This window comes from Homarus americanus, unplaced genomic scaffold (genome assembly GCF_018991925.1).
Source record: "Homarus americanus isolate GMGI-L3 unplaced genomic scaffold, GMGI_Hamer_2.0 scaffold31037, whole genome shotgun sequence".
NCBI classification, from domain to species: Eukaryota; Metazoa; Arthropoda; class Malacostraca; order Decapoda; family Nephropidae; genus Homarus; species Homarus americanus.
The window spans coordinates 24,814,776-24,828,856 of record NW_024722227.1 but is presented as its reverse complement, the minus strand read 5'-3'; the positions used below and the strand labels follow the sequence as shown (position 1 = coordinate 24,828,856).

The following is a 14,081-nucleotide window of genomic DNA, read 5'->3' as shown; positions in this document are numbered from 1 at the left end:
GCTTCATAAATAACATGCCTGAAGCTGTACACTCCTCCATACAAATGTTTGAAGATGATACCAAGTTATTTAGAGAAATTAAGGACCAAGCAAACTGTGAAGAGTTGCAGAAGGATCTCACTGAGCTTCAAGAAGGGTCGAAGAAATGGCTGCTAAGTTTCAAGAGGATGCACCTGGGTCATACCAACGGTAAGGAGGCGCATCATATGTCCTAACTGAATGTGAAAAGGACCTTGGTGTGTATGTTGATAATGAACTGAAGTTCTAGGGCCATTGTGAAAAGAAGGTGAATCAAGCAAATAAACTAGCAGGTCTTATAAGAAGGTTGTTCAGATATCTAGACGGTCCGTCCCTCGTAATGATCTTCAAGAGTGAAGTGCTTCCCCATCTGGAGTACTGTCACCCCGTCTGGTGCCCTTGACATGCTAGGGACTGTCAGTTGATTGAAAATGTCCAAAGAAGGGCCACCACACTGGTGTCCGCACTTCAGCACCTAAGTTATCCAGAGAGATTAGAGCACCTGCAACTGCCTAGCTTATACTACAGACTGGCAAGGGGTGATCTAATTGAGGTGTATAAACATCTCATAGGGCACTACTCAGTTGAGTGTTCTTACTTGGAGCTGGCGGACGCTCGCCCAACGAGTGGTCACAGCTCAAGGTTGAAGAAGCCGCAGGCCCAGAAAACTGTGAGGCAAACTTTTTTGGAGTAGGAATTGTGAACTCCTGGAACAATCTGCCGGAGAGTATTGTGATGGCACTGAGTGTGACCTCTTTCAAGGCCAAACTTGACCAACACTGGAGCAGGTTCAGATACATTCATGAGGCATTGCATGCCCTGTAATTGCCAACAGTGTGTGTAACAGAGACGTGACCGACCGCCCAAGCGGCTAACGAGTCAATCAGTGGTGAATAGGATAAGAGTAAAAAGAACGTGGAAAAAAAATTATGATAAGGTGAAAAACATAAAGGGAATAAACATTTCTTTGTGGGCCAGCGAGTGTAGCATGTTGAGAGGGGGAACTGGAAAGGGAGCAGAGGAAATGTCCCAGCTGAGCTGAATTCCTATGGCAAGCTTTGAGGCCACGTGATTGCATCTTATACAAATGAAGGTTGTATTAATCTATCATTTAGCTTTTCCTTAATGGTTTTAGCTGCATATTTTCATCTAGATAGTATTTTATCAATGTTTTTAATGTGTTAGTATTAAATTACAGTAGTGTAGATGGGTACTATTTTTCATTAGTTCGGGTTTTTTTTCATGAACCGATTTCATGTTTTGGGGTACAATATTTTTATTTTCTTGTCGTTGTGGAACCAAAACCCATTTTTCCCTTTTGTTCTGTTATTCGAGATATGAAAATTCACTAAGTGAATGATTTTCCAGTCAGTCATTAAGCAACGATACCTGTTAACAATCACACTCCGAGGAATACATAAGCCCCCTCTCTTAAGTGTTATTGTGTAATCATACTTGATTGTATTGCTAAGTGACTGATTTACCCATCATCAAGAAATGGCAGTGTATACACAGGCAGGCATACTATCTGTTGGTAAACAAAGAGACTAATTTTGGTGGTTTAGAATCAAACCTTGAAGCTTCATCATGGAGGTTGCAGAACATAAGGCACGATGAGTAACTTTTTTTTTTTTTACTACAAACACACTTACAGAGATACACAGTACACAAGTGTTCTCTTTGAATTTATGATTTTGGTTAATTTGCTGAGACACACTAAAATGACAAGACACAGGTACTAGACCTTGGACCTAAAACGTCCCGCCCTTGTCTTCCCCAAAGATGTAAAACACAATTTTGCACCATTGTATTTTATTGCTTTAAAAAGTATAATATTTCTCCAATTTCCTTTGATTATAACATACAAAAGGAGTAATTTTTTTAAAAGATAAAATTTAAGTAACAACTGGAAGCCAAGAATACAAGGCATACATTTACTGACAGTCTTTGGCAACATTAATCCTATACAATGTATTTCAGGGGCTCAGCATAACTACATTTCTCTGACACAAGCATTCTAGACAATTAGTGGCACATGAACATATAGCATACTTAAAAGTCCGACCATTTATATGTTTTTCATATAACAATCTCTTGGAAAGCACAATGAGCAACACTTTACAATTAACTTTTACATTTCCAAGCTACTGGTCATTCACTAATAATCTTACTTAAATCATTTAGATTTCAACATCAGGTCAAACTTTATGCAGACTACATCACAATGTACATACTTGCCACAGCAGGGCAAAAAATTTGCATTTAAGAAAAGTAAGCCCAACTGATGCTTATTACATGTAGGGAATTTTACAGTTAATAAAGGGAAGCATTTGGTAATTCTGTATTTACTACATGCAGTAAGTCCTTAAAAGATCTCAAACTTTGGTGTTAGTACCTTGGATCTCATAACTTCCATCTTATTATCATAATAAAAAAACCTATGCATTTGGTTAAAAAATCTCCTAATATTATCACAGTAAAATATTATTACCTTAATGTAAGAGAGAGATGATTCAACTACAGATTGTATATCATGAAATTAAAAAAAATTATAAATAACAATGGAAAACTTTCATGTATCTTAGTCTTCTTATCACAAAAAGGAAGCCGAGTAAACTAGTGCATAACCTTGAACATACAGGCACATATGGTAAATACAATTACCTACAACAAGAAATATTAACCAAACTCGATGTCCTTCTATACAACTTTATGTAATCCTTATGATTAAAATAAAAATGAATAATTTGTATCTTCCTTTACATTTTCATTAAATGCGATAAGCTATTCACATTCTTAAAAGTCATAGTGTGTTGCTCTTTATAAGAATATCTTCAAATGTATATAAAAGCAGCAATAATGTCTTAATCATGAAAAACATCATATATAAAAATGAAAAATTTTAGAATGTGAAAACTAAAATCTGCAATTATCAAATACATTTTGTGAATTACACAAAAACCTTGAGGAAAATCTTCCTAAGTTTAATATAGTATCAGATCTTTGAAGTTCACTAATTTGGAGGGAATGTTATATGTAATCAGCTGCATGAAATATATCACAATAAGAGAACACAATACAGTACAGTATCATGAAATAAAGCAAAACCAAGTCAATGAATAGTTTCATGTCTTGAGCTTATTACTGTAAAACAACTATTAAATGATATTCCACCATTTTCAGACCACCACTTTAAAAGAAATTTCTGCAGTACTAAAATGGAAAAATCTTAAAACACTTGTTCTTTGGTGCTGTGATTAAATCATTACTGATACTATGGGAGAATTTGAAAAAGTAACTCAAGTCAACATATCAAACTCTTCCATAATATTTTCTAACTTGAATATCACTGTTTATTTACAATAAATATAATCATCCAAATAACCTGCCCTCCATCCAGAAGGCCTCTTAATGAGAAAAAAATATATTTAATTAAATGTTAGAAAGATATGATTAATGCATTTTTGTGCAATGTTATAAATAATTTTGAAGAATTTCAACAGATAAAATTATAAGAAAGAAGAATTTTCTTACTTGTCTAAGAGCAAACTAAAAGCAAAGTTTATGGTGCCCAAAATTTCAGAAAGTTAGTGTGATGCTCTTGAAGCAGTTTCACCAAGTTAAAGAATAGGATAGCAGGGTTATTCTTACTTGTCCAAGAGTGGAGGATGTGGTGCCATAGGCATCAAGAGGTTACTGTACTTGACAACATTCTACATTACCATATACAGAGATGACTACACTCCAAACAGAGCATAGAAAACAAAATATGGTAGGAATGGAAGGACCTACATGAAACATCACATTACCATACCATCATTACATTTACAACTTGATTTTATACTATTTCTTTACATAAATAGTGAATTATCATTAACCCTCTAATATTCTTTTATGCATAACAGGCATAACTTTATTAGGAGGTAGCTTGAGCTTAATTTGGCATATTTATGTATACGTATATTTATCATTTGATACAGCAGATATACACACACACAAATACATATATACACATACTCAAATAAATAGATACATATACAGTATATAAATACCAGGATGCAAATATACACATGAATACCCCCTAATGCAAACAGGTGTACACACAAACATACACAAGAATGTCAACACAAATACTAACAAAGAAACCCCTGGGGGCCACACCTTGTCTTTCATTACCCTTTTCCTCTCCTTAAGTACAGTACTTGAAGAATATATTTCAAAGCACATTTTTAGACCTAAACTATGCTCATACATGACATGTTCACATGCATGCAACATGGGAATGCACATATACCCCTCCTCACACACGCATGCACGCACAAACACACACACACAAAGGCGTCTACAATTAACCTATCACTGTATTACAGTACTAAATGCATTTCTCAGTCATATGGATAAAATACATATGCAGATAATCATTAATATTTCTGCTGATGCTTATAGGTAAAAATAAGTAAAATATCAGAAGCTATTACATGTTTTAGCTCAGATGCAACTTTGTGACTAGCTATACTAATAGAAATAAAAATATAAAAAGTGTGGGGGTATTACTAATTAAAAGATAACACATTATTGTACTTACAAAAAACAGTCATAAAATTGACAACTGCTAGTTCACAAAGTAAAATATAAAATTTGAGAGATTCTGCAAGAATATTTATAATTAGTGAGATATTTTACTACCTCAGTAACAGTATTCATTGTCATCTAGTGTACTGTACCTTGATATGGAGACAATCTTCACTACAATGATGTGTTCTTGTGCTATTCTTTACAGCTGTCATGCTAATAGCTTGGAGGAACAAGTCTACAGTGAAGGTACCGTAATGAATTTTGGAATTTTGGTCTTGACCAGCGATGACTCCCACACTAGAAGAATACCACTTTCAGTGATGCCGCATAAATGATGGTTGTCATGGGTGTAGTGAAGCCTGTGAAAAATTACACAGTTAAAACATGTGTAATAATATACCTTCCTCTTTACACACACAGTCAAACAAGGTAGAAAGAAAAAAAAAAAAAATACAAACACCCACTACCTCATTCAATGAAATATATCAGTGCATTAAAAAAAATAAATAATGGTATACTTGTAGATTTTTAAAAAGAAAATCACTTACATTTACGGATGGTAAGATGGTTAGCAGAGAATGACGCAATAAAAACCCTTAAACTGCCTGAGAATGTTAAATCTGGGAAAAGTATGATTTAAGAATATATAATGGGACAAGAAGTGCACCTTCCTATGGGTTGCACGTGCCACTGAAATATAGCAAGGGAAAATTATAAGTTACAGAAGGTGCATAAATGAATGAAAGGAGAGTCTGTGTTAATCTTGGTTCAAGTCTCCCTACATCATAGCAAGAAAAGATCGGCAGAAGTGAAAAAAAAAAGATGAAAAACTCCACAAAGTCTATTACAGGAAGTAATATATGAGTCGCAACACACATAAATATCTATCAATTATCATTGTGTGGGGTGGATTAAGGGACACAGAAACCTCAAATATAGGAGGGGGATCTAGTAGGGAGGAGTGGTGAGGTGCAAGACAAGTGTAGAAAATGACAGGACAAACTAAGACATGTTCAAATACTTATCGTACACTTACTCATATCCTTAACTTGCATTTACAATTCACATACAGATTAAATCAATGAAACATATAAGAATACTCGGCCTCAATATTTGTATAATTTGACCACCTAACAATTACCCAAAGTACAGTAATGGAAAAAAAGGAAGAAAATATAAAAAATTTTAAAGAACAACTTACGAAGTTATTGGCTGTCTTGCTCTGTCAGTTCTCAACTCTCTTACTGGTCTCAGATCCCATACACTCCATAACCTGATAAAAGAAAATTATACAACTTAACTGTAATTATTTAGATCCTCTGCTGACTCGCTACTTTGCTAAATTATTTTCCATATCCAAAACTGTTAAGGCTAGCAGTTAGTGGCACAGGGTAAGTGTGACATAAGTAAAAGTTACCGTTACGAGAAAAAGGGTGCACCTGATTAGGCCATCTGCCAAACTTGTGGCAATGACATTGATGGCAGTACCCTCAGGGGCTGAAGAGAAGGTGATGGCTGTAACAGGTGCAGGAGTGACTGCTGAATCAACTAGGGCTCCATTGATGGAGTACAAGCGCAACACTGAAGCAGCAGATCCAAGTGGACTTACAGAAGCCCAATCCCCTAATGTCTCACTCATAGCTAAGAGAGAGACTTCAACACCACTGGACCCAATGCTTCGGATGTAAGACAACCTAAAACAAAAATCACTCGATTGTAACTTTTAATTGGCCAGTGTGCGTGTGCTACATAAATATCTGAAAAACATTGTAAGTCAGCATAGAAGGTGGAAAAATATCAAGAGTGATAATTGGGAGAACATATTATGAACTGTAAAAAGTAGAGTTGCTATAAGCAATGATCACTAAAATATGGGTGAATGGAACAAAGTGCTGTCTTCACAGGAGTTCAAATGGGAATAGTGTTGAAGTTAAAATAAGTTCCAAATTCCCAATGGAAATATAGGTATCCCTCGTTTAATGATGTGGTTGCATTCCCGAAAACCTAACGTTAAACGAAATTAATGCTAAACGAGGGATAAAAGCAAAGCATGGAAGGCAAACAACAGGTTCAAGCAGCAGGGTGGTAATCACAGAGTACAGTACTGTACTGTACTCCCTAATAATAATATTAATAAACAAGTTTGTTATAAACAGTTTCACAGTTTAACGACTGATTTATTAACATCAAACTTCTATATAATTTATGTGGTTCAGAGGTAAACTATTTAGTGAGCACAGGGTGAACCTAATTCAAACAAATTTCATATTACTTATGTCAAAAACGAAAAAAAATTGGCACGATAAACAATAAGATTGAGACAGCATATCATAAAATACAATAGATCCTGCCATACTAGAACCTTCCTCTGGGTGGCAAGACACAGTTCAGTCAGGCAGTCACCAAGTTGACTCAAAGATGTGTGTGTGTGTGTGTGTGTGTGTGTAATAATAATAATAATTAATGGTTTATTGAAAGAGCATGGCAGCTGGAAGGCTGAAAATATACAGTTACATAATTGGGGAATGGGTCTCTTGATTGACAAATAATATACAGGTAACATAAGTGACACAAATATGATATATAAAAACTAGGTGGGGAGAAGGTTGTACTACAGGGCATTTCAACAGAGTGACAGTGCAAAAAGGTAAGATTGACTGGGAGTGAATACACTGGTTGATTACAAGTTATTGATAATTTTTACAATGGTTGGGACTGGTCTGTTCTTATAGCGATCAGTTCGTGCTCGTATGGGCTGGATGCAGTTGTGGTGTTGAACAGCAATTCCCGGACGAGGGATCTCGGGTGGTAGTAGGAGTCGGTGTCGAGGATGGTGCAGAAGCTTCTCACCAAATTTGCAGATGAGGTCGTGGTGCTGGTCAGAGAGAGCCAAGAGGGTCAGTGTGTTGAGAGTTTGCATTTCTTGATATGTGGACTAAGTTGGGGAGAGAATAATCTTGCATGCCCTCCTCTGCACTTTTTCTAGGTGTTTACATTGTGTGGCATTAAGGGAGGAAGATCAGGCACTGTGGAGCTCGGGCGCAGGAACTCCGAAGGACTTGAATCGGTGGAGGAGGTGGAGACGGAAATTGGAGGATTTGACGTGTAGTTTCCAACTTAGTTTGTTATCTATAGTAATGCTGAGGAGCTTAGTGGAGTCCACAACCTGGAGTGTGTTGGGGCCGAAAGTAATGGAGGGAGGTGGGACAAGGTCAGAGGAGAGGTTGATGTGCTTTACCATGGTCTTGGTATGGTTGATGGTGACATGGTTGTTGGTGGCCCAGTTTTGGAGACTGTTCAATAAATCCTGAAGGGTGGTATAGTCGGGAGCCGAGTTGTTGACACTGATCCCAATAGTGGAGTAGACGACATATTTCCAGCGAGTAGAGGTTTCTCTTCGGGCATCATTGATAAGCGTAAGGAAGCAGAGCGGTCCCACCTTGGTGCCTTGGGGGATGCCACAGGTGAGTGACTAAAAAATGGAGACAGCCCCTCCAAGCGTAAGGCTTGGCGTCGGTCACTCAGGAAGTCTGTAAGCCATGGTATAAGAATTCATTAAAACCCAAGGTCGATAGCTTTGTTGATGATTAAATTGTGGTCGACTAGGTCAAATGCTTTGGTGAAGTCAATGAAGGCGACAGCCACAGACGTTTTTCGTTTTTCTAGATGGCGGTATATGTAGTCAAGAAAGCTGACAAAACAGTGAGTGGTGGAGGAAGTTTTCATATTGCCAAATTACTGAGGATCTGTGGCACCTGCAATATCAGCATAAGCCCAGTTAAATACGAAACTTTCACAGATTAAGCTGGGTATTGGGGTGATTGAAATGGATCATAGCTCAAATAAGGATTGTGTTGTGGTTGACTTGGGCACTGGTGACACACATGAGGTCTTCCAGGCAGCTGGGCACCTTGCTTGGCTGAGGGAAGCATTGATGATGGAGCAGAGGGGGGTTTTAGCTAGTTCCGGGGAGAACTCCTTGTATAGTTTCATTGGTAAGTCAATGGGGGTGGTGGAGCGCTTTAACTTCAGTTTGTCCAGACGTTTTGCTACTTCAAATTCTTCTACTAAGTCAGTGGGAAGGGGGGCTGGTAGGTAAGCAGGGAGACTGGTTGTGTCAAGCCGGGGGAGCATCTGGCATATAGTTGCGAAATGGTTGTTTGATTGCTCAGCTGTGTTACCATTAGTGAGATGGCTAAGGAAGGGGAGGGGGTGTTTTATTGTTTAGTCCACAGAGTTCTTTATGCTTACCATACCACTGACTGTTGTTGGTCTGCTTCAGGTGTTGCCACTTGGTTGGGTATTGAGACTTCTTTGCAGTGTGTATTTTGCGGATGACTTGGTTGCGAAGGGACCTGTAACGGTTGTGGTCATTGAGATAAAAGGCTCTGTCTCTTTGTTGCATAAGTCTTTTGATCCGAGGTGTGATCCAGGCGCAAGTCAGTTGGGTGTGATCTGACGGACTTCTCGGGGAAGAAGTGGTGGTGAGCTTCCATGGTGGTGTTGGTATAATTTATCCATTTGGTGTCCACGTCATCCACACTAAGTACTTCAGTCCAGGGAAGGTGAACTATCCAATGCCTGAAGAGATGCACTGCAGAGTCAGTAATTGGCCTGTAGGTCTTGATGTAGGGTCTCTGTACTTGGCTGGTAGTGGCAGCTGGAGACCAAAGCACTGATAGGTGTGTGCTACACCCGATAGGAGGCAATGGTTGAGGAGGATGGTACTGGTCCGCTAAGTCAGTTAAGATAAGGTCAAGGGTATTTTGACCGTGTGTGGGAAAGTTCACAACTTGTGATAGTAGCAGCTGGTCCTGGATATCAGTGGTGTCAATTTCGTTATAATCCGCACATAGTACTAGCTTGGCACATGGAGTACCTAACTCTGAGGTGGTCTGAGGTGGTAATGAGGTGAATGATAAGAGTGTCTCTGGTGGGTGAGCGTGGTGGATGGTATGCCACACAGTATATGAGAGAAGCAGTGTGGTGTGGGTGGGCCCATGGCACTACCTGTACCCATAATGCCTCCACATCAGCTGGGACTTGAACATCCAGGCGTGACGGGCATAGTTCATCTTGACAGAAGAGGGCAACGCCCCCTCCGCATTCATGTGAACGAAGGTGATGAAAGAGTTGATATCCCTCAATATGATGCGTTTCAGGCACAATTTGCCAAGCTTCACATATGGCAACAATGTTGGCAGCTACTGATCGGACTGTGGTTGCCAGTTCGTCAAATTTAGTGGCTGAGAAAGTGACGTTGGGGAGCAGTAAAGACAGAAGACCGTACCATATTCATGGGACTTCAGTGTATTGGTATGGTCTGTCAGGAGTAGTTTTCTCTGGTTTTCTAGTGAAGGTGATGGTCCTAATGGGCTTCTGTTTATGACGTCCTTGTCTACGGCTACGAGAATGGAATATGTTCAGTGATTTAAGTAGGGCGATAACACCTGCCATTAGCATAACCGTTCCCAAGCTTTAGACGGTACAGGGAGCATCTGGAGTAAGTAATTGGTGAACATCTGTTGATATCAATTGTTGTGGACAGACGGAAGTGTTTGTCCGAAGTGGCCATAAACTCACTGGCGGCACTTTGAGAGCCAGACACTGGTAGACATCTGTTAATATTTGTCCAGTCGTAAACACTGCGAGTCCTTGTCTCCGGCACTTAAGGGGTCGCCGACACAGTACCCAAGGTATAAGTAAACACCGAAGAACTCTGGCATTTTGAAGGTGACCGACAAAGTGCCCACTGTCTGGTATTACACTGCTGTGTTTTGGTGCTTTTCCTTGGAATACACTATTATTGTACTGATCACTTGAATGTTTTGCTGATAAATCCCGGTGTAGTGAGGTTGGTAGGGAGTTGGGATATAACAGGGGAGGGCACAAACAGACTTGGCTGACTGATGAGGGAGGGAGGGAGTGTGCGTACGTGCGTGCGTGCGTGCGTGTGCTGTGATGTCACATAGGGGAGAGAGAGCACAACTGGGTGACGAGTCGGTGACACAGTTAAAGCCCACTCCCTCTGCACATACATTCACTTCATATACACCCACAGCCATGCTCTTCCTTTTCCTTATTTTATGTTTTATTATATTTTCTATATTTCCAAGTCACATTATGGTATTGTAATGATTTTTCCACAACTTTTATAGTTTCATTGTATGTAACAAAGGAAGCATGCCATCTCACAGGCCACCTCATCCTCTGTGTTTTTCCTCCTTTCAGTTATTCAACCTATCGCGCTAAACCAAATTTTAACCTAACGTTAAGTGAGAAAAGGTGTCAAAATGATTTTACCATTAAACCAAATTATCATTAAGTGAATAAATGCTAAATGGGGGATACATGTATACAAAATAACAGACAGTAATGATTTAGTGTATGTAGACAGAGAGAATGTAGAGAAACATGAGAGGAGGGAAAAAGGTAAAGTAATATATAAATTTAGTGTAATCAATGAATAACAAAAGAAACAATATTAACAGATGATTTTATCAATTAATTAGGAGAAATTTAAGGTATACTCAGCTGGCTAAGAATGTTTTCAAATTAAATAATTTATAATAGTAAACTAAAAAAAATTACCATGCCAAATTTCAAGTCATTTTGGATGAAAAATTATGATATATTGGAAGTTGATGGACAAAGGACATACAATTAAGCAACTTAGCCAAAGATAAAACTAAAGTTCACGACAGTCAAACCTGTTGGTATCCCAGAGTACACACATCCCATCTTTGGCACCAGAAATACACACACTGAAGGCTTCAGACACATGCATGTGTGTGATTGGAGCAGTGTGTGCCAGTAGGAAGGTTGGTGGAACACAGGCTGTTAATTCATCACTCACATGACTGGGAGTAACTGAGTACACCAAGATCTGACCTGATGCTAACCCAATCCACACTTGGCTACTTCCACAACTGCATAACATTACCTGAAATATAAAAACTTTCAATGTATAACTATTCTAAAACCTATATACTGTACTGCAGTGAGCAATGTACAAAATAATGACTGTAGCCTCTAAATCACTGGGAACACAATCTGTTCTCAGGTTGAATTTTCAAAACTAGGAGGATAAATCCTTGTATTGTATTTGTGTGTGTGTTATTCTTACACAAAACAAAAGTCTTACTTCATCATAATGTGGCACAGAAACCAGGGGGTGAGCCACAGTATCCTTGAGGCGCCGACAACGAATGATGCCATCGTGGTGGTGAGACGACAGTATATAAACACCATTCATACCTTGAAAACCATAAAATTATGAAATTATTATCAACAGCATAATACTGAATAACATGTTCATCAGCAGTCACACATTTTTAGGCTTTACATGAAAAAAAAAATGAAAGTGATAAGAATCCACGACCTTTTATACATCTATTACCATTCTGACAGATTTGGCTTTTCCATAAAGATGTTTTCACTTAGGTAAACAAAAATAATAAGATAAGCTTTACAAAATGGTTACATAACTTGGGTAAACAGTATGGGTGACGATGGCCTAAAGCATTTGACAAAATATTCAAACATTACATAAACTGCATCAGTAGGATGGTAAATGTTTGGTAACTCAAAACTGTCTTCTCTTCATACATAAAATAATATACTGTACTGTAGTTGGAGATCATACCTTTATTTATTCCAGAATTAAGAACGTGCGTGTGGGAGGGCATCAGGAGCAGCTCAGTGGGCGATATACTGGTGACATAAATGGCGGGAGTCTTCAGAGTTTGTACTAGAGCCAAGATGGGACGATCGTCAGCAGGAGAGCCAGCATATGTTCCCCAGCGTAATCCTCGCACTTCATGCAGCACCTCAGGAGCCTGTTAGAAAATAATTAAATAATATATAATAAATAATTAATTAAATAAAAGAGTAAAAAAAAAAAAGAGTACACAATTTTTTTTTTTTAATATCTCAACATATAAAGTGGACCAAACAATACTTTTGGTTTATTACCCTAAAATATTCATTATATATGTGTGTATCCCAACTGTAAGATATCATCGTGCTTTTTATCTTATCATCCATTCAATCTTGTTATCCTCTCAGTCTTATTATCCCTTCCTGTTATCTTCTCAGTGTTGTTATCACTTCTTGTTATCCTCATAGTCATATTATCCCTTCTTGTTATCCTCTGTCTCATTATTCCTTCTTGTTATCCTCTGTCTCATTATTCCTTCTTGTTATCCTCTCAGTCTTATTATCCCTTCTTGTTATCCTCTGTCTCATTATTCCTTCTTGTTATCCTCTCAGTCTTATTATCCCTTCTTGTTATCCTCATAGTCATATTATCCCTTCTTGTTATCCTGTCTCATTATCCCTTCCTGTTATCCTCTCAGGGTTGTTATCCCTTCTTGTTATCCTCTGTCTTATTATCCCTTCTTGTTATCCTCAGTGTTATTATCCCTTCTTGTTATCCTCATAGTCATATTATCCCTTCTTGTTATCCTGTCTCATTATCCCTTCCTGTTATCCTCTCAGGGTTGTTATCCCTTCTTGTTATCCTCTCAGTCTTATTATCCCTTCTTGTTATCCTCAGTGTTATTATCCCTTCTTGTTATCCTCTCAGTCTTATTATCCCTTCTTGTTATCCTCTGTCTCATTATTCCTTCTTGTTATCCTCTGTCTCATTATTCCTTCTTGTTATCCTCTCAGTCTTATTATCCCTTCTTGTTATCCTCATAGTCATATTATCCCTTCTTGTTATCCTCTCAGTCTTATTATCCCTTCTTGTTATCCTCATAGTCATATTATCCCTTCTTGTTATCCTGTCTCATTATCCCTTCTTGTTATCCTCTCAGTCTCATTATCCCTTCCTGTTATCCTCTCAGGGTTGTTATCCCTTCTTGTTATCCTCTCAGTCTCATTATCCTTTCTTGTTATCCTCTCAGTCTCATTATCCCTTCTTGTTATCCTCTCAGTCTTATTATCACATCTTGTTATCCTCTCAGTCTCATTATCCCTTCCTGTTATCCTCTCAGCCTTATTATCCCTTCCTGTTATCCTCTCAGTCTCATTATCCCTTCTTGTTATCCTCTCAGTCTCATTATCCCTTCCTGTTATCCTCTCAGTCTCATTATCCCTTCCTGTTATCCTCTCAGTCTTATTATCCCTTCTTGTTATCCTCTCAGGGTTGTTATCCCTTCTTGTTATCCTCTCAGTCTCATTATCCCTTCCTGTTATCCTCTGTCTTATTATCCCTTCTTGTTATCCTCTCAGGTTGTTATCCCTTTGTTATCCCTTCTTGTTATCCTGTCTCATTATCCTTCCTGTTATCCTCTCAGTCTTATTATCCCTTCCTGTTATCCTCTGTCTCATTATCCCTTCCTGTTATCCTCTCAGTCTCATTATCCCTTCCTGTTATCCTCTCAGTCTCATTATCCCTTCCTGTTATCCTCTCAGGGTTGTTATCCCTTCTTGTTATCCTCTCAGTCTCATTATCCTTCTTGTTATCCTCTGTCTTATTATCC

General features: G+C 38.4%; 1 protein-coding gene across 3 annotated transcripts in view; it reads right to left on the bottom strand.

The window, feature by feature from the left end:
• Window positions 1-1,813: 1,813 nt before the first annotated feature.
• LOC121862423 (lysosomal-trafficking regulator-like) overlaps window positions 1,814-14,081 on the bottom strand; it is a 79,917-nt gene continuing 67,649 nt past the window's right edge. For 2 of the 3 annotated variants that reach the window (XM_042360698.1, XM_042360699.1), the window contains 6 exons: window positions 12,239-12,431; window positions 11,738-11,850; window positions 11,304-11,536; window positions 6,033-6,287; window positions 5,795-5,866; window positions 1,814-4,952 (listed from right to left, as the gene is read on the bottom strand). In XM_042360698.1, the coding sequence (XP_042216632.1) occupies window positions 4,829-4,952; window positions 5,795-5,866; window positions 6,033-6,287; window positions 11,304-11,536; window positions 11,738-11,850; window positions 12,239-12,431 (990 nt within the window). In that variant the 3' untranslated portion in view covers window positions 1,814-4,828. Of the gene's footprint in view, window positions 4,953-5,794; window positions 5,867-6,032; window positions 6,288-11,303; window positions 11,537-11,737; window positions 11,851-12,238; window positions 12,432-14,081 lie in introns of those variants that run through there. The other variant, XM_042360700.1, reaches the window with a different exon arrangement.